Source organism: Pseudorasbora parva, chromosome 9, assembly GCF_024679245.1.
Source record: "Pseudorasbora parva isolate DD20220531a chromosome 9, ASM2467924v1, whole genome shotgun sequence".
NCBI classification, from domain to species: Eukaryota; Metazoa; Chordata; class Actinopteri; order Cypriniformes; family Gobionidae; genus Pseudorasbora; species Pseudorasbora parva.
Genome location: NC_090180.1, coordinates 34,221,101 through 34,246,127, shown reverse-complemented (window position 1 = coordinate 34,246,127; position 25,027 = coordinate 34,221,101). Strand labels below are relative to the sequence as shown.

Sequence of the window (25,027 nt, the reverse complement as noted above, 5' to 3'; positions counted from 1 at the left end):
TTACATTGACTATGCAAAAAGCAGCTGTAGCTTGATAAAAGCTGAACATGTAAACGTACATTCTGCAATGCATCGTTTTGTTTTAATCTACACTTTAGTATTAAAATAAGCTGCAATGCAAACACTTCTAGTTGCCAACTAGTTGCAGTCTTAGTCAAATTGAAATTTACAGGTCTCATATTAAAATCAAAATACCAAGTATTCAGTTGCAACTTTCTTAATTATACCCAGATATACTGAAGATAAATTTTTCACTTTTGTGAATGTAAAACTTGCTACTTTTCAGTATATAAGAAGAAATATCAGCAGCCTACATGGAGCCTACCTGAAACACACTATGACACTGTGTATTCAAAGCTAGTGCCTTTTAACAGTATTCCTGTGAGGGTTTTCTTTAAAAAAAAAGGAAGATGTGGTTGGAAAAAAAATTGTGAAGGGAGACATCGTCCTGTATGTTTGAATGAATATGCCAATGTATTCTAGAGTGCCGCAATTATGTATGCAGGGCCGCTGTGCACATTTCCTGGAATGCAGCACACGGAGCCGTGAAAGAGACTGTGTTTGCTGTGAGAAGACAAAGCCCAGGCACTAAGCAACATGTGTTTAGAACTACGGCCCCTTCTAGGAACGTCCTGGAATGCCAGGGGTGCAGCGCTGGTTTGGGAGCGCGTGCGTGAAGCAAAGGGAGGGGGTCGTATAAGGAGTGTGTTTGTCTCCAGAAAGAACCAAACCTTTCACTGCCTCCAGTGTTTCCTCTCTCTCTGCGGTTACTTTGATAATCACCTCTCTGTGGGTGTGCTGATATTAAAATTTGCTTGGTGTTGCTAAGTGGTTCTTAAAATGACCTTTTGGTGGTTGTAGCTGTATGAAAGGCTTGTATTAAGCAAATCACATGACATGAGAAACAGAAAGAGAAACAGTTTATGCCTTAAAGGGATCATTTAGCCTCCCTTATGTTGTTCCAAACCTGTATGACTTACTTTCTTCTGTGGGACACAAAAGATGATTTTTCCCCCGCCTCCATACAGTAGAAGTCAATGGGGTCAAGTGTGTTCCAGTTTGACCTTATTGGAAAAACAGTTGAAACATTCTTCAAAATCATGATGGAAAGGTCTTAATTTGTTATCCCTTTTAGGGTGCTGGTTCATCTTTCCTCACACGTTTTGTTTTCAGAATACTTGGTCCTAAAATAAGGAGGGAGAAGATAAGCTGGTTTGCTTGGCCTCAGAGGACAGCCGCACCTGTTTTCAGTTGTACTGTTAGTCTGATTAATTGCCCACTGAACTGGGTGGTCTGGACTGATGTTTCTGGGTTGTTGTGTGGTCGGAGTTATCTAACAAAAATCTTGATTGACATATTATTTATATAGGTAAACTATTCTAGAGGCTTGACTCTCTCAAGTTATAAGATATAATAGTAACTTCAAGGGATGGTTCACCCAAAAAATAAAACAATCTGTTTACTCACTCTCATATTGTTCAAAACCTGTATGACCACAATTTTTTTGCCGATATAATGAAAGTCATTGTGGTTCAAAACATTTGACCCTACTGACTTTTATTGCATGAAAAAAACAATATAAAAAATAGTGGATTTGTACCACATAAGGGCAATTTAAATTATGCAAATTTTTAATTTGGGGTGAACTATCCCTTTAATTATTACACGTTAATTTTTACTCCCTGCTGTCCCTGCTTGCCAGTTTTAAGGTTTTGTTAAAGGGATAGTTCATCCAAAAATGTAAATTCTGTCATTAATTCCTCACCATAATGTCGTTTCCAACCCATCAGACCTTCGTTCATCTTCAGAACACGAATTAAGATGTGATAAATCAGACCGCTCTCTGACCCCTCCATAGACAGCAATGTAATAACACTTTTCAAAGTCTAGAAAGGTACGAAAACGATTGTTAAACGTTAAACAGTGCGATTGTTAAAATAGTCCATGTGGCTCAACCTTTATGTTGTGAAGTGACGGGAAAACTTTATTTTTGTGCAAAATAACAGCTTTATTCAACAAGTTCTTCAAGTATGTGTCAGTCTCCTACACAGTTTACGTTGGTCGGCTCCTGTGTCAACATCACGCGTGCGTCATGGTGCTCACGTGATCAGCATCGGCCAATGGTAAGCTGGAGTGCTGGCGTAGCTCTGACATAACTCAGAGCTGCACTGTATTTACTACATCAACAGCCTAGGAGTCTGACACGCTGAATAAAGTCATTATTTTTGTTAGTTTTTTGCGCAAAAAAAGTGTTCTTGTCGCTTCATAATATTAAGTTTGAACCACTGGAGTCACATGGACTATTTTAACAATGCCCTTCCTACCTTTCTGGACCTTGAAATTGTTGGTTAAATAGCTGTCTATGTAGAGGTCAGAGAGCTCTCCAATATCATCAAAAATCTTAATTTGTGTTTTCCGAAGATGAATGAAGGTCTTGTGGGTTGGGAACAAAATATTAGGGTGAGGGTGAGTAATTAATGACAGAATCGTAATTTTTGGGTTAACTAACCATTTAATGTCCTCTAAAAGTATAAATTGAGTTTGAAAGCACCTCAAGAAGCATCTCATTTATTACATAAATTGTTCATACATCACACTGTGCATGCTTTGAATGCTGCTCGCATTTTAATGTTGTTGCATCTTTGTTTTCTTGTAGAATTTTCTCATTTTACTTGGCACGATAACCGATGGCAGAGAATGTCGACGACTAATAACATAGCCCAGGCCAGGAAGTTGGTGGAGCAGCTGAGGATCGAGGCAGGCTTCGAACGTATTAAGGTACACAAGTTTTCATTATTCTGTGAAACACATTTGATTTCAACCAATAGCAATAGCTTATTTGCTTGTTTTCGATATGTTAGTACAGTGGTTGCTATCTAGGCCTGTGATGTTCATATGAGAAAAACGGTTTGAATACTACACTGTAAAGAAATATCTTCTTAAAAGTACAGTATAAGAGAGCAGCTGTGGTTGCCAGAAATGAATCATATAAAATGCTGTGACAATGTGTCTGATATTACGGGATGCCTTTTTATTTTACAGCTTGTAACTGTAAATTTCAAGAAGTGACATAAGGGTAATATAACTATCACCTTACTAAAATCTGCTTTATATTAAAATGTACTGATAACCACCATAATAATACAGGTGTCACAATAGAAGGCAACGATGAATCAGAGTTCATCATAAGTGGCCTGTCCATAACGCATGAGCAATATTCTCATGCAGACGTGCACAGACTCATACACGCAATTCAAAATACCACAAGGGTGTTGACAAACATGACACGAAATAATGAACACTAAATAAATAGCAAAAAATGTAACACAAAAAAACACCACAATGTACATTAATAATGATACAAATATATATATTTTTTTGTTATTGTAAATTTTTAAATAAATATAATTATATATATATATATATAATTTTTTTTATATATATATTTTTTGTTATTGTACATTTTTAAATAAATATAATATAATTATAAATAAATAATATAATATAATATAATATAATATAATATAATATAATATAATATAATATAATATAATATAATATAATATAATATAATATAATATAATATATAAAATAGGATCATGCAGGGACTTTTAAGAATGTCATTTTACTGTTTTTCACCATAAATGATATGGTGCCTTCCTAAAACCATGAATTTGACATTTAATTTAATTTGACATATTAAGAGATATTAAACCATTTCCAGGTAACAGGTATTTACTGTAGTATTATAAGTGTATTTTAACAGTATTAAAAAAAAAAAAACCTTTAGAGCCCTATGAAATCTATTTAAGTTTAAATCTTAGCTATAAAGTATAAATCTATTATATTTAATTCTATTAAAACATTTCTGCTTTAATTTTTTTTTCCTGGTTTTAAGTTTTTGTATTTTTTGACTCAATTTGAATGGTTAAATTCAAGTTTAGTAATCAAAAAGCATGTAAATTAATTGAAATCATAACATGAAACTTACACAATTTAACAAGAATTTACAAAAATGACATTCTTGGGGCTTGAAATATGTTTTATTTTATCAAATTCTGTTTTATTTTGACCAAATTCTGTTTTCTGTTTTAAATGTTCTGGTTCCATTTTAATGATTTAAATAAATTGTAATATTCAAAAAGCTTAATTAATTATATGTATTCATAAAAACATAAATTTATTAATTTAAAAATAAAATTTAATTTCTAAGATCAATCAAACGAAGGCATAACAAATTATTTTAATTGATCTTTTAATCATATGAAATTAAACGTTTTGTCAAGCAAAGTGCTGCACAAAAAAAAAGGTTTAATAATAATTTGTTGTTGTTATTATTATTATTATTAGTGTTAGTTTTATTTTTACATTAATGCATTTAAACTCTATTGTACAATAAAAGTAATATATTTCTGTCACGACTTCAAACTTTTGTTTTGATGTGCTGCTGTGTCATGATATAACGATAGTTTTTCTCAAATGGAATGGTAAAATGCTCATGAATTGACTCTCAGAGCGGACGCTCGTGTTCATGTCTTCATATAGGGAGGCGGCAGTGTTTCAATGTGTGTGTGGTAAATGAAACCACGCGTCTGCGCCAATCATTCACACAGACACGCAGAACATCTAGGATTGCGTCTTGTGTCGGTTTAATATTCACAGACACTAGTCTGTATCGCAGTTTTTTTAAGTGTACTGACCTGCCTTTTATTTATTCATCAATAATTTTATAAATTCTGTGAAATTACACTTTATACAGTAATATAGGGCATTCCGTTTTTATGACGGGATTCCGCGTTTTCTGCATCGTGGAAATCATAGGGCAATACTCCTCCCTCCCCTTCATTTACAGTCATCTTTCTACACTTTTCAAAGTAAAAGTGACATAAAACAAAACATGAAGAAAGATTTGTATTGCTTGCACTCAGCCTTTGATGATAGTCTTTCACTCTGCATCACATCTCTTCCTCTTCCCTTCTCTCTCTCTGTCTTTTCCCTAGGTGTCTAAGGCTGCTGCAGACCTCATGAGTTACTGTGAGCAGCATGCCCGCAGCGACCCTCTGCTGGTGGGGGTTCCCACCTCAGAGAATCCTTTCAAAGACAAGAAGCCTTGCATCATTCTATAGCTACACTGTCTAGCCCAGCTATCTCAGTCCCACTTTAACCGATGCCCATCCCCAGTCAATGGGCAATTCAGTCCAACCCTTCTTTTTACCTGGTATTCTCCAGAAAATAAATGCCACACTCTCTCGGTAAAAACAAAAAGGGGCAGTATCTGTATTACCTAGCGTCATGTAGCCCGGCGTTGAGCGAATCTATATGAATGAATCAGCACAGCACGCCTGTTTACATTCATGCATATAGACGCACTTAACAGGAGGTGGCAGATTTCAGATTTCTAAACCGTTTCAAAAGATTACACAGAGACTGAGAGATACTCCAGCATGTTTTTCAGTGCAGCGGCTGACCTTGTTACCATAGGTGATGGAGGAGAGTAGAGGAAGACAGTCATGATTATGCTGACTGACTAGCTGGCTAGCCCAGTCACCCTGTGGTAAACGGTTGTTCAGTATTAAACCTGCATTGTGCAAGCTTAAGGTTCCTTTTAGATTTGTATGGCCAAAACTGAATCCAGGTATGCTTACCTTTATCAAAACAGTGCATTTCATGTTTTACAAAGGGATTCAAGACATTAACCAGAGTTGCCAATATTTTTACTTTTTAGTTTTTTTTCTCAGTCCGTTTGTGAGCTGTAGTTTTTCTTTTCATTGATTAAAACTCATTAGACTTAATGCTTTGTTTTTCTCTAATGTTTATACTATATTTCAGAATCCTCAAACACTAAGTTATAAAGAAATGATTTTATATAATGCAGAAAATATATTTACCTAATACTATCCTTCCCAGCTCCCTCCTAAAGTGCAGTTCTTTATAAAAATGGAGCCCTATTATTTGAGATATTAATGTGAAATACAAAAACGTGGTGCAACATTTGTGGTCAAATTTATTAAAAGCCAAAAAAGGCCAAAGTTTGATATCAAATATATCAAATAATAATGAACAATTTCAATCCTAAGAGCAGAGGCTTGGACATGCCCCGTTAAATTTAGTCATTTTAAAGTCGAAGCCCCTGCAAAGGCCATTTTTGTTTTTCTCTGAAACCAAACTTGATTGTAAAATCCATACAGAAGGAAAAAAAATGTATAAACTTTCTTTTGGATATGTTCAGAGGTGTTAACTTTGAGAATAGCTGTTTGGATTTGTTTGTTCCAATTTCTTCTTTCTATGGAAACATGGAATCTGGTCATTGAGTATGAAACTGTACAGTGTTTGATAACTAAAGCGCATTCTTCCTTTCTTTTGTGGATGTTTTATCTTTTTGTAATCTTTGTGTAATATTTCCGTTTTCTTCCATCGTTCATATTTAACCGTTGAGTTAGTCCTCTTTAAGGTGAGGCAAAAGATGCGAGAGAAGGGTTTGATGGACGGCTTCAGTGCTTGTGCGTGTGATAGTCAATGGGTTACCTGCTCCCTTTGAGGGAATGTGGAAGAGATTGTTGACACAATGCCCACACAAGGTTTTGTTTTCGAGGCACGTTTCATGAGCTGGCCCGTGTTGTTAAGTCTATCTAAAGGGCAGGATGTTCAGTGTTATGCAACAGGCCGTCTGGTTTGGCTCGGCCTGAGCAGTCACATGCAAAAGATGAGTGGCAAGGTCAACCCACAACTCAAATTGTCCAATTTGCACTCAGCACATGATGCTCGCAGGCATCACAAAGTCTTCTGGGTCACCAAGAGTGACCAAGGTTTTGCATGTGACGATCCCCGAACAGTCACTCTCAGTATTTAGATAAGTGCTAAAAACAGCATCCCCCCACTATCCCGCCTCGTATGCTGGGAAATAGCAACACAGTGCAGAAAAAAGGGTCTCGTTATGGGACAGAGGGGGTTTGTGCTCTCTGCGGCCCACGGGACGCCGTCATCAGCTCCTGTGTTAAGAATGACTAAGGCGTGCGAAGGTCACGAGATGCTATGTGTCATCCAGCAGGTCAGCGAACAACAGAATCGCTCAGCGACTGAGCTGCTCCAGCGACATCACTTCCTGTCAATCCTGAACGGAGCAGTGTGGTGGCTTTTTGCATTTCAAATAACTTGAGAGAGATGGGCACTTCAGGGGAAAAAGCGTCACATTATATAATGAAGGATTATAATTGAATCGCTTCAAGTGTTACATTTAGAAAGTCTGACTTTTCCATTGCTGACCATGTTATTGCAAAGGAAGTCCACTTTAGGAACAAGCCTTTCAGGCCAAGTGCAAAGTGCTCAAATGTGCTAAACTAGCACTACAGAAGCCACCAAACTCGCTGTACCACATTTGTTGGTATTACACTGGAGCAACCACTGTGAAAGTCAGCTAAGCTAAGTTAGCTTGTTAGAATCGAGTTCTCCACCTTCTTGACTCAGTATAGCGCCGACCCTAAGTACACTAACAACTCCCCGCCCCTTAGGTTTAATAAGTCCCCGCCATCATTTAGCTGAGAAAACGTCTCGCTACGTTGTGAGACCCGTTGTTTGCGAGCGCTAGGACGAGTGAGCGTTGCGCGCAGCGAGGACACTCAAGGTGCTGAGAAGGCCGCGATACCTTAACCTCAATTCCTTGTTCCCTGACGTTGTTCGACTTCACCCACCATCGAGCTCTTTCATGACCATGAGAGGTGAGATTTAGGCTTTGTGTGGGTAATATCTGTAGCTGAGTCCTTAGCCAGTAGATTTCAATCTCAGCCTGTCCCATTAATTTGTGTTTTTTTCCTGTGTATGCATATGTATCTTTCTGCCTTGATTATGAAGAAATATATCTATTTTTTGTAATTGTTCTTCTCGGATGTGCCATAAATCATGTTTTCTTGCACAATGTTAATATTTTGTGGATATTGCTGTTTAAAAATGATGATATCGGAAAAAGTAGATGAAATAAAATAAAGAAAATGTTACTCTGCATCGATGCGGATCTGTTTATTAAACATGCTTGACTGAATTGTTCGAAGAAAACGGTGTCACACATCTGACAGTTGTGTGTTAACAATACAATTTATGAAAAGCAATACACTCTTTTATTATTTTTATTATTAATAATTAAATATGTTGGGCAAATGGAATGGTTTAGGAGTATTTTGCAGCACTTTTGCATTAATACAGAAGTGTGACATTTCTGGAAGTCCAAATGAATTTGCAAAAGTAATTATTGTTTCAAACAGGTTTCCCAAACACCCCCAGATCGATCTATCTATCGTCTTTTTATTGCTTTTTTCTTCTTCTTCTGCACAACACTCTGAAGAATGCTGGGTTAAAAACATCTCAAGTTGGGTTAATTAAAAATGGACAAACCCTGAAATTGGGTTGTTTGAATGGGTCCATTCACTGTAGGGTCAAACAACCCAATTTCTGGGTTCGTCCATTTTCAACCCAACTTGAATTGTTTTTAACCCAGCATTCTTTAGAGTGAATAATTATTATAAGTAAATAGCATTAACATTGTTTACTAAAGTTTGAATAATATGCATAATTATAAGAATAATGATTTCAGATATTGTCAACTATTTCTATAACAATTTAAGCATGAATCGATGTTATGTAATAAGTCAAATAATTCCATAGAACCCAAATGAACATTTTAAGATATTTTTAATGATATTGTGGAGCTCTCTGACCCTTCCATACTTTTTGTGTGCAAAAAACAAACAAAAATATAGCGACTTTATTCAAAAATGTATTCTCGTCTGTGTCATTCTCCTAGGCTAAATTCAGTGCAGCCCCTTCGAGTTCTACGTCAGAACGCCGGCTTACCATTGGCCGACGCTGTTCACATGCTCACCACAACGCCTGCGTGTGATGCTGACGCAGGAGCTGGCCAATGGGGAGCTGCCTTTCTGACAGATCTCGGAAATGCTGCGCTGCATTTACTACATCAACAGCCTAGGAGAATGACACAGACTAGAGGAAATTGTTGAATAAACTTTTTAATTTTGTTTGTTTTTTTGCACACAAAACGTATGGAGGGGTCCGAGAGCACGGTATCGTTGCAAATATCTTAATTTGTGTTCCGAAGATGAACAAAGGTCTTGCAGATTTGGAACAACATGAAGGTAATTAATGAATGAGTAATTAATGACAGAATTGTAATTTTAAGCACATGTTTGCAATGCTTTATAGTATGTCAATTCATGCTATTCACCTTTTGGAATAGATGAGATATTACATAATACTGTTGACTTATGGTTTTCATTTTAGACTTGCACAAATATTCCTAATGACAGCACCTATACAACAAATCTTCCATTCTCTGTTTTTGTGCACTAGATGTTGTAGGTCACCCTGTAAGTCACTGTTCTACAGCATAGCTATATATTTTTTAAAAGACTTGAAAGAGAATGAAGGGTGCAGAAGTGAAATTAGAACAGTCTGTTAAAATAAAGGCAGAGTGACTCAGCTAACCAACAGCTGGTGGTAAACAAACCTGGAGCAGCATGTGAGAGTGTGTGACGGGGTTCTCGTAGTATTCTTCCCTGACATGTGAGTATGGAGGGAGTGGAGTCTGGGCATGTGTCATATTCACATTAAAGGGAAGTGCTGGGTAGGGCCAAAACCTCCCAGTTCAGCTACTCTTTTCAACGGAGGACAACAACTCAGGGTGGTACATGAAACTGGGCATGTTACATAAGTGGCATGCATGTGTGCAGACACTGACAACCATAGGACGGAGAGGAAGAAAAAGTGTGCTTGAGGTCAACAATGGAGACATTTATCCTCTATTTTGTTTTGGCATGCACTTACTCTTGTAATCGGCTGTGGAAATTCTGAAAAAAATACCTGATCTTTGTGCACAAGCTTGAAGAGAAAACATGCAGCAAGGTGGGGCAGAAAATACAAGGGGGATTATGAGGGACAGACAGTGTTTTTGTGGTGGAAAAATGACAGTGACCACCATCAGCTGTTGTTGTTTTGCATGTTGCAAAGGTGTTGGTTTTGCAGGGATCGAGTCTGTATCATTAACACGCAGTTGCAAAGCAATAGTTAACGTCTTAAGGGCTTAAGACTGATCCGTGAGCATGTGCAAGTGTATGCATGCTTGCCTTTGTTTACTAGTGTGCTGCAGACTCTGAAAGCTGAGCAAAACAAAGTTTCAGCCAAGCAGAGGATTGTAAAACGGCCTGAGTTATATCAGTTCATCATTTCTAGAACGTATTTTGCCTTGATTCAACTTCAACAACAACAGAAATAAGTTATAAGCAGTTTAGCAGTGTTGAGATAAATATTACATGTACAATCTAGCTGCATTTTCACATTGAGGTACGATGAATCAGCCAATACTAGTTATTATGCTATATATTTTTAAGATTACATTTAATACAATAAAATTACATATATAAAAACAGTACAATTGAGAAATATCAATATAATTTAAAATAGTCATCTTCTGTTTAAATATATTTTAATATGTAATTTATTCCAGTGATGGCAAAGATGAATTTTCAGTGTCATTACTCTGCATCAGAAAATACGTATAATGTACTTATTGTGATAATATTGTATTGTAAAACGCTTTTGCTGATATTGAGGTGGGATAGGGTAAAGTTAGGGACAGATGTAGTGGCATGGGTAAGTTTATGGGTAGGGTTAGGTGTAAGGGAAAGGTCAGCAATATAATTATAAATGTAATAATTACAGAATGTAATTACATGCAGCTAATTTTAAAAATGTAAGTACAATGTTAAAGCATGTATGTACACAACAAGTACATTGTATCAAATCATTAATTAAAATGTTAGTACATAGTAGTTAAGGCCACATGTCGGTCCATGTTAATAATAATAATAATAATTATTATTATTATTATTATTATCAGTGTCTGCTTTATTTTTGTGGAAAATTTTGCATTTGTCAGGATTCTTTGCTGAATTTTCTTGTCCTCTTGCACTTTCTATGTAAACGTGTTAACCGTCACTTTATCAGTTTGTGTTCTTGCTGAATAAACACATTCATTTCTATCAGAAAACAACAAACAAAAGCTAACTGATCTACCAAAAATTTATATTGGTTGATATTGGATGTTTTTAGTGTGCATGCTCATTTTTGCCGCATCTAACACCTGTTTATAATCTTTTTGAAAAATGTGTAGGATTAAACAACACTGTATATATTTTACATACTGTAATCTTGTGAGGCCTAGATTCACTTCATTGAATTTAATTTCTGATGTTTTTAGAATGTTTCAGGTTTTAGTGTTTTATTATCCCCCCCCCCCCCCCGCCCCGGACTATATATATATATATATATATAAATATATATATATATATATATATATATATATATATATATATATATATATATATATATATATATATAGTATATACCAGCTATAAATGTCAGCTATTTATCTGTTATCATCCATAACATGAAAATAATTCTCAGCTTATTAATATCAATCAAACTCTTAATATCTTTATGATATGCATCGCTATAAAATGCAAGCAAAAGATGGGATTGTGCAATGGTCAATAATAACAGCAGCCTCAGTAGTCCACATATGTCCTGACTTTCTCACTCCAAATGTTCAGTAGTTAACTGGCAAACATCACTGAAAGGTTGCCATGTGTATGGATTTGACAGTATAAAGAGTTTTGGGATTCCTGCCTTTATATTCACATGAAGACCACATTCTTAATTCGTGGAATTTAAAGGTCCCGTTCTTCGTGTGTTTTCGAAGCTTTGATTATGTTTACAGTGTGCAATATAACATGAGTTCATGTTTCGCGTGTAAAAAAAAAGTTTTTCACACAATTTACTTATCTGTGCACCGCTGTTTTCTCTGTCCTAAAAACGGCCTGATGATTTTCTTGTTCGATGAAGTCCCTCCTTCAGAAACACGTAACGAGTTCTGATTGGGCCAGCGCTTCCCGTGTTGTGATTGGACAGCAGCTTAGCGCACTTTGCCCGGAAAGGTCCCGCCTCTTACAATAATGGGGAGATTAAGCCACTGCATCTGAGTGGCAGTTACACCACTGCATCCGACGCTTTGCATTGCCACGGAAACCCATTCCATGAAGTTCTCTACGCACCATTGTTGAGCTGATCTGAAGGCCACACAAAGTTTGGATGTCTGTAGCTATTGACACTGCAGAAAGTTAGCGATTTCTGCGCACTGTGCGCCTCAGCGTGTGCTGACCCCATTCTGTGATTTTACGTGGCTTACCATTTTACGGCCGAGTTGCTGTTGTTCCCAATTGTTTCCACTTTATTTTTTATATCCACTAAAAGTTGACCGTGAAATATTTAGTAGTGAAGAAATATCACAAATGGACTTATGGCACAGGTGGCAACCTATCATGGTATGGCACTTGAGTTCACTGAGCTCCAGAGAGCAATCCATTCTTTCATAAATAAAAGAAATTGTAGAAGCAGTCTGCATGCCTAGGTGCTTGATTTTATTAATCTTTGACAATGGAAGTGATTGAAACACCTAAATTCAATTATTTGGAGGGTGCTTTTACAATACTTTTGGCAATTGTGTACTTTCATTGCAAAGAGTTTACAGTATGTGAGTAGTCGCTTGCAATGCACAAATAAGGGGTTGTACAACATGACTAAATCATTCAGTCAGCATTCTGCATGATTTTATCGGTGGTGGTATCTTGAATGGCTTTACATCAGCTGTACACAGAACAGGCTTTTAACGCGCTATCAGACGATCAAAACAGTCGTTTGTTTCCTGAGCCCTGCACATAACCTGATATTGGAGGGGGCGGATGAAACGGGATGGGGGGACAGAAAGAGAAAGACGGTGCTTTCTGTCATGCCACATTCCACCTCCACCTACAGTTTCCTATGGAAGACATGTTATGAATATTTTACATTGTAAGTTTTGACACTCCCCACAAAATCCATTTAGTCTCGTGACAAAAAATGCACTCCTGGCACCCGTCGCTGTCCTACCCCGGCTCCTCAGGAAAGACTACTATCCTCTACAGCCTTAACCAGTCATGCATTACTAAAGTCATTAGTAAAGGATGGGCATGGGTAGATGCTAGAAAACAAAAAGCTTAGGAATTTCGATTTTCTTGCTCTTTCTCCACAAGCTCAGCTAGTTTAAAAAAAAAAAAATCACATTTCTTTCACAATAGGCCTTCCTCTAGTTGGCATGCAGGCACATTCTCCCCTACAAACTGATTTTCTCCTTAACACTAATCCTATTCTCATAACTTTGGCAAAATAACATGTTTTATCATACATTGACTGTAAAGCATGCTAAATCTGTAGTGCAAAACGTTAGATTAATGCCAGTGTAAAATGTAATGAAGCACTCTTATTTAAAGGGGTAGATCACACAAAAAGCCCCCCCCCCCATTATTTAATCACCCTTGTGTCGTTTCAAACAGGTGTTTCTTTCTTTCTTCTGAAAGAAAATTAGTATATACATTGAAAGTCAGTGGGGACCAGTATTTTGTTTATCGTTGAAAGACTTCAGAATATTGTCTTTTTTTGTGTTTTGGGAAGTCATACAATTTGGAAAGGCATGAGGGTGAGTAAATGATGATAGAATTAAAATTTGTGTAAGCACTATCCCTTTAAACAGTGTGTAAAGGCTGCCTATTAGAAAGAACATTACATACAATTTTATTTTATAGTTTAGACTCCTAAAAGCAGCAAGATGGAGTGCCGTTGGCGATGTTTCCTTTAAGGTGCACTCATGTAATTTGAATATAATTGCAAATATAGTACACTGTTAAATAAGTTACCTGGTTGCATTCATTTTTAGTTAATTGAAAATAAAAATTTGAGTTAATACAATGAACATTTTTGAGAATCGACAACGTTTATTTAAATATTATTAAAAGATTGGTAACGCTTTTCAGTTATTAACTATTAACTAGTTGCTTATTAGCATGCATATTACAAGGATATTGGCTGTTTATTAGTATACACTAAAAAATACTGGGTTAAAAATAACCCAAGTTGGGTTGAAAATGGACAAACCCAGAAATTGGGTTGTTTAAATGGGTCCTTTTACTGGGTTCAAACAACCCAATTTCTGGGTTTATCCATTTTCAACCCAACTTGGGTTGTTTTTAACCCAGCATTTTTTGGAGTGTATAAAGCACATGTTAATGCCTTATTCTTTTGACCTTATTCTGCATCCCTTAATCCTACCCAACCTTAATCCTTGAATGCTACAAACTACGAGTTTATTGAGGCAAAAGTCGTAGTTAATGTGTTCCCCATAGTAAGCGTATTGGGTAATTGAGTGTTTTATTCGTGACACAGTGAAACATGCCAAATTGTGCTATTTTCATGATTTATCACATTTTTTTATGTGGTTCTAATACAATAATATTTTGAGTTTCTATTTATTAAACCAATTTCCTTCATTCTATTAACTATTTTTCCCCCAATAAACTCAAAATTTGAAGGCAACCAGGATACTTTTACTTTTTTTACAGTGTTATTTCAGATAGAAGTTTAACTTTTTTTGTACAATTATATATTAGAAAAAGGTTTTATTTTAAGGTTTTATATAAACCGGGTCCCCCCATAGGGGCCAATTTTCGCTCACACAACCAAGTCAGAAATGTTTATATTGTGTCACTACTGGCCAGTCGATCAAAAAAATCTTAGTGTACCATATCTCCTCACACATTGCATTTTAGGAGAAACATCTAATGCAAAATTCATTTGAAAGATTTACCACTTTAATTTTAGGTGCCATTATGAATGAATTGTTTGGCTGCGTAATTCCAGTATTATTAGCAGACTTTGTTAACACCTTCGGTCGCTGCACATGGAACATTACATAAATGATCTTTAAGTCTTCTCATTGCTGATCAGGTGGGCTTCAGATAATGAGGCCTCGTTCCCCTGCTGACACTGAGTGACATTAGCTTCTTCTGTCTGTTCAATAATCAACAGTCTTTTACTCTGGAATCCATCTGCACTTAATCTCTCCAATAATGAAATATGCTTTAAAAAGGAAATGCATCCGCTCAAATAAACGTGGTCTAAAATGAACTGCCTTAGATGGCAGCTCCTCTGAAGCTTGTGTCAGATTTATAGCATGTTTTGAAAAGGTTCAGAGATAAGGTATGCCCATCATCCTGAGCACAGTCAATTATTTACTTAGACTATGAATTTCCAGGAAGTTTCTGTTATAAATGGCACCCATATATGGGTAACAGTTAGCAATTATGCTTCAGTAGAACATGTAACGGCATGTGTCTTGAAACTGAGTTTGTCAACTGCATCAATGGCATGTTTAAAGAATTAAAAGAATGAACAAGCTGAAATACCTGAACATTTCTTAACCGGAAATTTCATTTATGCATGTCTATGAATTACTGAACTGTCTGTATGGCAAGGCGTACTTTATAGTTTCACCCAAAAATGAAAATGATTTCATAATTTACAAATCTTCCTGTTGTTCCAAACCTTTCCAAACCTTTTTTTTTCTCTGTAAAAACCAAAAGAAGTTATTTTGAAGAATGTTTTAACTGTTTTTTTGCTATACAATTGAAGTCAATGGGGTTCAAAATAACACACGACTGACTTCCGTTGTGTGGACAAAAGAGAAAAAATTATAATAAAACAAATTAAAAAAAATAGTTCACCCCAAAAATCACTCAACTTCAAGTTGGTCAATACCTGTTCGATTTTATTTATATAGTGGAAGACACACACACACACACACACACACACACACACACACACACACACACACACACACACACACACACACGTGTGTGTGTTTGTCTTCCACAGAATAAATAAAATTGAACAGGTATTGACCAACTTAAAGTTGAGTGATTTTTGGGGTGAACTATCCAATTTAGCGAAATGCAGCTTTGGAAATCTTCTTAAGGCCGAATGTGTGTATTTATGTGGGTGGGTGTATGATTTGTTTCCAATGTGAGGGTGTGTATATTCGCTTTGATTGTATTAAGCCACTTTAAGTTGACAACAAGCCAGCAAGTAAAACAAGTCATTCTAAATGCAATAATTGACTGCAGTTTTTTTTGTGAACATTATCGTTGCTAATGAAAAAGAGACAGATCTGACACACCTTGAAAAAAGAGACGAATAACAAGACAATCATCACGGCTTTGGGAGCCTTTTAGGATTGATTTAAATATAGATATCTAAACTCATGAAATTAGGCAATTAGCATGGTCAAAGTCAACTAATGCATGGCAGGAATGTTGAGCACGTTGCACAAACTTCTAGAGGCAATCTGACTTGTACAATTGCATATCAAGCAGTTACTTGTTCAGGGTGTAGTTAGTACTGTACCGGCCTCCTGCAGTGACCTTTGGAATGTGGAATGCATGGAATGCAATCCGTGCCGTGTCTAACTGACAGAGCGATGTGGAATTCTGACCTCATGGTTTCCCTCTTTCTTAAAAGGAACAGTCACTTAAGAGTATTTAACACTGTGGTGCATTTTGTCTTTGATGTGTGTCTTTGAAGGTCTTAAACATAATTAGATCTAGTTTGATGCATTTTTACCTACCAAGATGCATTTAACTTGGATCTGTGCAGCCTGTAGCTCTATAATGAAGCTTGTCTGCGGTGGACCCCTCTGACCCCCATGCCGAGCCAGGTTTTGTCACCCCCTAGCCATCTGCATTCAGTCCAGGATTAACTGCCGGTACAAAAGAAACGAGAAGAGCCACTTCCCTTTTTCTATGCATTGTCACCGTTTATCTGGAACCCTTTCGGCTCAGCATGCAAAGCCCACTTCCTGTTAGCTCTACGAATGACGTAGTATTAGCTTCGGTTTCTGGAAAAAGTGCCATTGGCTTGTATTGCTCATTTGTAGATTTGGAGAATCCCTGGGCTTGAACCGAAGTTGCAACATGACTATTATCAGGTGAATCGTTGAGAAGCAGTGTGCATATAAAGACAGTGTTTTAAAGGTTTTTAGAAAAGTTAAAACATTTAAAATATACAGTTATATCAATAAACAAATGCTGTTTTAGAAATACATTTAAAAATATATTAAAATAGGAAACTCTTAAATTGTACAATTTATATTTTATTTTTTTATATTTTTATTATACAATATTACTGTTTTTACTGTACTTTTAATTAAAGGATTAGTTCACTCCAAATGAAAATTTACTCACCCCCTATCCCATCCCAGATGTCTTTATTTCTTCAGTGGAAAAGAAATTCTTTTTTTTTTTAGGAAAACATTTCAAAATGTTTCTCCACATAATGGTTTTCAATAGAAACCAACAGGTTGAAGGTCCACATCAATGCAGTTTCAAAGGGCTTCCGAGGGCGTCAGGGGCGGAGGAGGAATTGAGTCTTATCTAGCGAAACCATCGGCCATTTTCTTAATTTTTTTTACATTTATATACTTTTTAACCTCTTTGAGAGACAAGACTTTGTAATGTTTTTAAAGGAACACACCACTTTTGTTTTTGTTTTTGAAAATAGGCTGATTTTCCAAGTCCCTGAGAGTTAAACAGTTGAGTTTTACTGTTTTTGAATTGATTAAGCCGATCTCTGTATCTGGCGGGAGCACTGTTAGCATAGCTTAGCATAGGTAATTGAATCGGATTAGACCATTAGCATTGCACTCAAAAAAAAAGACCAAAATCGTTCAATATGTTCCTATTTAAAACTTGACTCTTCTGTAGTTACATCGTGGCTAACGGAAAATGAAATCTTTTTTTTAGACCGATATAGCTAGGAAATATTTTCTACGTGATATCACTGCGCTGCTTCACCCATGGTACGGCAGCTAAGTACCCTGATTATTATGCAGGAATGAGAGAATAGTTCCTATCACTATCGGCCTAAAAATCAAAACTTTTCATTTTCCGTTGGTTATGGTGTAACTACAGAACAGTCAAGTTTTAAAGAGAAAAAATATTATCTTTGAAAAAATAAAGTCTTTGGTCATTTTTGAGCGCGATGCTAACGGTCTAATCCGATTCAATGATGATAAAAATGCATTCATATTTAATTTAAATATTGCATGTTTGCAAATGAAAAATATACCTCATACAAAAACACATTCTTATAAAAATAGCTCTGATGTGTAAATGTGAGAGAACAAAAAATACAAAGTCCTAATGCGAGGAGTGGCTAATTACTCCGATTGTTTATTCTGAAATAACACTGTCAGAAAGTGTCTGCATAGCTCTGACAGACAAAACAACTGTGTAATTTGTCTCTTTAGCTGTAATCCTGTTTTCTGCTTGTTTTGTGTCATTTTGGGAAGAGTGAGATCTCTGAAAAACCAATCTGTAGTCACATAATATAACACTTGGTACTTGGTAACGCAAGCTTTCAAGATAGTTTTCATAGTTTTATTTATCTCCTGGGATCTTCAAAAGAACACTGTGCTCTATCTTGCAACTATATTGACTCACAACATACAAAGTCATTCTTATATACTATATCAGTGTCTGATTTACACACGCACGAGACAGACACATACTCACACCAAAAGAACAGACAGTACACACTACAATTATTATTACTAGCCCGTTTGCCTAATTTGTCTCTTGAGTGCAAAAGCTACCTGCATAGCCAGACAGTTAGCTGGAGTCTGCCAGACTTAGACAGTTAGCTGGGGCCGCTGAAGGTTTGTTAAGCCACTGTGATGACTGCGTGATCAGGGCTGTAACCGTTGCGGATCATGCAGTCTCCCAGACACCGATACACAGACGCCTGGCTGAGAGCCAGCTAGTCATGGAGGTTCAGACGGCCTGCTGTGAACATTGTAAATATGCTTTTCAACACATTCTCAGCATGGCGGAAAAAAAGTTTTGAGAAGACAGTGAGAAACAGTTGATTTTTTAGAATTGAGTCACTGTGATTATTGAACAGTCTGTTGTCGGTTACATAAAAGATGCTTTGCTGGCACAGGATTCGGTGTCTCTATCTTGGAACTGCATGTTTGTACTTGAATCAAACAGAATGAAAACACTGTAAACATGATTCTACTCCACCATCCAATAATATTCCTGGAATAGTACGGTACAAGATGTTTGTTTGTATCTGACTGCCTGTTTGTTTACCATAATTTGACTCTTTTTTTTATCATTATCATTTTATAAAATACTGACCCTTGCACTTCCAGTTAGTTTAGAGCCGATTCAGAGAACACTCAACTGCAGGAAGTGAAAGTTAAGCCACCCCCTTGTTTGTCTCCCTGAGCAAGCACTGTTAAAATGACCTGCTCACTCAGACTTTTGGAGAGACTCAATGAATAAGATGACCTTTGATGACCTGAAGTGATCAGGTGGCCTTTGACCTCAGTGCTTAAAGAAGACAAGGAAGAGACTAAATAGGTTTGCTAACAGCTAAATAAGCAGCTGCAAATGTGTTTTCTATTCTTTCTTTTTTTTTAAATACAATTTGGGAAAAATCTATTATTTTACATTTCTAAAAGGTTTTTGTTACATTTACAGTAAAAAAAAACATTTGTGGTTCCCATAACTTAGTAAACAGTAATAGTAAATAGTAAACAGTGTTACTATTTTGGTACATAATTTTAACAACAAATATTTGTACATTTTGCAGTTATTAACTTTAATGTTAATATATACCAACCTATTTGGCCAAAATATTCATCATAATTTTTCATGCATAAATTAGAATCTGTTAACAATGTTTTACAATAGAATTGCATGTATTGTATTTCAAAAATATAGCCCCCCTCCCTCCCCCATTAACTTACAGTTAACTAATTACACTTTTACAGTTTTTGCCAAAAAAGACAATAGAACCAGTTATGAGTGATTTTGTCTGTACTGGATGTGACGCCATTGGTAAACCGATGCCTTGTTCTATTTATGACTACATTATCAAACAGCTAATAACCTGTTGCTAATGTTACACAAACTATGTCCCTGTTATAAAAATCAGTATCCTTAGAAACGCTTTGAACTTCATGGAACGTCAGTACGTGTGTGCATGCAAACAATATTCCCAAAAGTATTGGGACACCCAATCATTGAATTCAGGTTTCTATCACTTTCATGAGTGGGGACAACTCATGCTGAGACGCACGGTGCGTAGAAGTTGCCGACTTTCTGCAAAGTCAGTAGCTACAGACCAACAAACTTCCATGGCCGAGCAGCTGCATCCAAGCTGTACATCACCAAGTGCAATGCAAAGTATCAGATGCAGTGGTGTAAAGCCGCCACTATACTAGAGCAGTGGAGACGCGTTCTCTGGACTGACAAAACACTCTTCTCTGTCTGGCAATCTGATGGATTAGTGTAGGTTTGGTGGTTGCCAGGAGAACGTAACTTGCCTGACTGCAAGTGTAATGTTTGGTGGAGGGGTAATTATGGTGTGGGTTGTTTTCTTGGGGTTGGGCTTGGTTCCAGTGAAAGGAACTCTTAATGCTTCAGAATACCAAGACATTTTGGACAATTTCATGCTACAACTTTGTGGGAACAGTTTGAGGGTGGACTCTTCCTGTTTCAACATAACTGTGCACCAGTGTACAAAGCAAGGTCCATAAAGACATGCATAAGCGAGTTTGGTGTGGAGAAACTTGACTAGCCTGCACAGAGTCCTGACCTCAACCTGAAAGAACACCTTTGGGATTAATTAGAGCGGAGAATGCGAGGCAGGCCTTCTCGTCCAACATCAGTGTCTGACCTCACAAATGCACTTCTAGAAGAATGGTCAAAAATTCCCATAAACACACTCCTAAACCTTGTGGGAAGCCTTCCCCAAAGAGTTAAATAGCTGTTATAGCTGCAAAGGGTGGGCTAACTCTATATTTATCCCTACGGATTAAGAATGGGGTGTCATTAAAGTTCATGTGCATGTAGAGGCAGGCGTCCCAAAACTTTTGGCAATGCAGTGTAGTTCATCATAATGTACAGTACATCATATACATAATTCACCTGCTATATTGCTAAACTCGATTTTACATATCAACAGAAAAATATACCAGTAGGCCTATAGCTTCTCTTGAGTCTCCTGCTGCACAGCATAGTAATGATGATATGCAACAGCCTGCCGCATGTTGAGATGGTTGGGTACAAGGTAGTTTCAAACCGCATTTTTGAGGGGCGGGATAAACGGTTGTCTTTCAAACTCCCTCTGCACACGATAGGATAGTGCTACAACCAACCAGAGCAATGAAGGTGAAGCAGAGCTAGGTGACAGATTAAACGTTTGCCATATCCGGTCGGCAAAACTCCGAACACATCTTCCCTTTTTAAGAATGACTTCAGTGTTCTTTTCTCAGAGAAAAGCTTAACTCCAAGTCTTCCAGGGTCGCGGTCGAAAGACCGCCGTTCGCCAGTTTCTGTGTTTACTAGAAGCACGCATACGCAACTCGGCCGTCGTCATTATGGCCCCGCCCACCGACTCTATACACGATGTGATTGGCCCGGCAAGACTTTGGCGATTACAGCTCAGAAGTCTATTGAGAATTGCTAGACGACACTTGCAGGCAGATTAGATTTGCTGCCGCTAGGGTGTGTCTTGATTTCTAGGCTATTGGTTCACTGGATTTTAAGAAGAAAATACTCAGTGTTGACTCATGAATTTGCTCATGATTTGTCTGAAAGCATATTAAAAACACATTGACATACATTTTTTATTTTATTTTTAAACTTTAATATTCTTTACACAAAGAAAAACATGGTCATTTTAAAACCTTTTTTTAGGGTAGGGTTTTTTCAGTTTTTTTTGACTGTGTACATTTTATGAATTCTGGAATAACAAGTTTTTAGATAATTTTAATACATGCTATGAAAGTATGTGTTATGATCCTGATCTAATCATACACCAGAGATCTGATTAAAAGTGATTAAAACTTTTGTGCACTAGGCCATGTGTTTTGACTAGTTCTTAAAACCTGTGACCGTGCCTTTCTTTCTGCCACTGTGGTTCTGACCCCGAGCCCTGCAGAAATATTAGGTTTGGCATTAGTGGTCGTCTCTCTCCGCCGCTGCTGATTGCCCCAGACTGATTGATTTCTGCTGAGGAAACAGGAGCCTAATAATTACTTTCACATATGAGCATAAAATGTGACTTTAGAAATGTTTGCTTGATTGATTTGTTTCGGGCAACACTGAAGTTAGATCCGCTTATTAGTGGAAGTGACAATGCAACTTCAAATGAAAAACGGGTTGGTTTGATCTGGCCCTGCGTTTGGAGGATGCAAACAGCAATTTGTACAAAATGAAGATTAGGTGCACGTGGCACTGTTTAAAGCTGACGAACCCTCTCTGTGTCTTTGCGAAGTGGAAATGCTCTGTTAAGTTGTAGCCCACTTCATCAGGGCTTTGTGTGTGGCATTGTCTTTGTGCAATGTGTGCTGTCAGATTACAGACTCAGAGCTGATGGGCGCGTGCCTGACTTCCCACTGGCTCCGGCGCACTTAACTTCTGCTAATCAATCAGTCACAGGAGGGAGTCCATGTGTTCCCAACCTCAGTTTAACGTGACTAATGAATGAATATCTGTTACCAACGGTAACCCTCAGTCAGACAGATATGGTGTCTCCTGAGTGTAAGACTGTAGAGGAAGTGGAGAAACCACTGAGTGCTCTTATCAGTGTATGGTCTGCACTCACCGGCAGTACAGAAAAATCATAAAATACAGTCTATACACACAACACAGACAATAATTAACCTAGCACATTATACACATTATACATCCTAGAATGGGATTTTTTTTAAAGTGTGCTCTAATCGGCAAGTTATGAGTCGATACACCTTTTTGTCATGGAAATGATAAAAACTCTGGAGAATGAAGAGAGTAATTTGGGTTGATTTTGAACTGGTGCCCTTCAGTCGCACAAATCTGTTTGTGTTGCTATTCTTGCTGGTTGTTCCGTATTTACAGACCATTCATCTCCAGTGTCGTAAAAGGAAACATGCTGTGGTGACAACAGGAAATGTGGGCTGTAAAGCTGTGTATGACATGCTCATGAGTTTATTTACCATGGGACAGGACCCGTATTTGACAACAACGTCCCGTTGCGTCAAGGAGAACGGTGGGTGGATGCAGCATTAGGTTTTCACGATTAATGATATGTGATGCAAAAATCGAATCTAATCTGATCGAGTGGCTTGCCACATATTAGCAGCTAAAGACATCTCTTTAGACAATCATTTACATAATGCATCTCATCACCTTGTACACCAGTTATACCATTGCACATGATTGTCTTTGCTTAATGTTTTGAACAGCAGCTATGCTAATTATTTTCCTGTTCTGTTTTATCTCAGGACTGCCATCCGGCCTCTCATAAAGACTTCAGGTGACCAGCACCGTAAAGAGACAACTCCAACTCTACCACCAACCGACCCTTTCTACGTTGTTGTTAACAGCATGTATTCTTGACTTCAATGAGCCCATTGTTTCTGCCTTACATTATTACATTGTTTATTAATACATTGTTAGCTAACTGCGATTTGTGTATTTTCTGAAATCCATAACTTGGACACAGTCACGACTGATAACAAATCACTCTAAATTGTAATGCAGACGCATGCATTTTCTGTAAAGCTGCTTTGTGACGATATGTATTGTGAAAAGCGCTATAGAAATAAATGTCAATTGAATTGAATCTATCCATCTATGCATCTATCCATGCGCTGTAAAACATTAAATGAAATGAATGAAGCGATTTGTACAAATGGACAATTCTGCTTTAGGCTATTGTTAAACAGACCTTGTCATTCAACCCGAACTAATTTAAACTACTCACAGACATAAAATGTCTTGTGAGTCTTTAAAAGTCATGTGACTGCTCTGTTTGCTGCTGCACAAAAGTGGACTTCATAAGGAACGGAGTGATGAGAGGGTCTTATTTTTCTCTGCCCCTGACCTTGGCTCAGAACACATGAACTCATTAGTGTGTCAGACAGAGAGACCCAGCTGCACATGACTCTCGTTCTGACTTCACACTATTTCGGCAACATGGCCATCCACGACCCCAGTTAAAGGGAGAGTTCAACAAATAAATGAAAATTCTGCCTTTACTCACTCTTGAGTTGTTCCAAACTGGCATGGATCTCTTTCTTCTGCTGAATTCAAAATAATATATTTGGAAGAATATGGTTTACCAAACAGTTGATGAGCCCCATTGACTTCCATAGTATGGGGAAAAAATAATATGGAAATCAATGGGGACTGTTTGGTTACTGACATTATTCAAAATATCTTCTTTTGAGTTCAGGAAAAGAAAGGAATCCACAAGTTTGGAACAACTTGTGGGTGAGTAAATGAAGAAAGATTTTTCATTTTTGAATAATGCATAACTGCACCTGTCATGTTTTATACTGACTTTTTGCGAGTAACATCTGAATAGTTGCATCCGCACTGTAAAAAATGATTTTTTCAGTAAGTTATGACAACATGTGTTTTTACATTGTTTTAACTCATCAAAATAAGTTAAGAAATGTGAAACTTTGTTTTATAAGTTTAGTTATACAACATACAACTCATTTCTTAAAGTCAGTTTAAATAACTTAAACATCCAAGCTCATTGTACTTAAAATATTTTTTACAGTGCAGTATTTATTGTTATTTGAAAACAAGGTTGAAATTATCAATAGATATTGGATGCAACCATTCAGTCAGGTGCGGGGTGTTCATTTAAAAATATTTATTGAAATCATTTCAATAAATATTTCATTTTCAAAGGATTTTAATCTTAATATTTTCTGAGCAACAGTATGGAGCCCTGCACATGACATGAGAGGGGGGAGGGAAATATTATGACCATGAATTAAGAAATCTCTTCTCATGTTTTAGTTTTAGTTCAATCATGGCCTCGATTGAACTGAATTTAATCATGGGAATTAATTATTTAATTAAAATTAGGGAACAGATTTGCAAATGGTCACGATTTAATTAAGATGGGGGAATGAATGAATCAAACGTGGCCATGAATTAAGTAGTTTTAATTATAAATAATAATCTATTTTAGATAACCGGATGAAATATTTCCGAATGCTACCTTTCCCAAATTTGACTTTTGGCTTGTG

The 25,027-nt window shown here is 36.9% G+C and overlaps 1 protein-coding gene across 1 annotated transcript in view; it reads left to right on the top strand.

Annotated features, from left to right (window-relative positions):
* gng7 (guanine nucleotide binding protein (G protein), gamma 7) overlaps window positions 1-7,998 on the top strand; it is a 39,979-nt gene extending 31,981 nt beyond the window's left edge. The window contains exons 3-4 of the mRNA XM_067452339.1: window positions 2,657-2,778; window positions 5,001-7,998. Coding sequence (XP_067308440.1) covers window positions 2,698-2,778; window positions 5,001-5,126 — 207 coding nt within the window. The 5' untranslated portion in view covers window positions 2,657-2,697 and the 3' untranslated portion in view covers window positions 5,127-7,998. The remainder of the gene's footprint in view (window positions 1-2,656; window positions 2,779-5,000) is intronic.
* The last annotated feature ends 17,029 nt before the right edge of the window (window positions 7,999-25,027 follow it).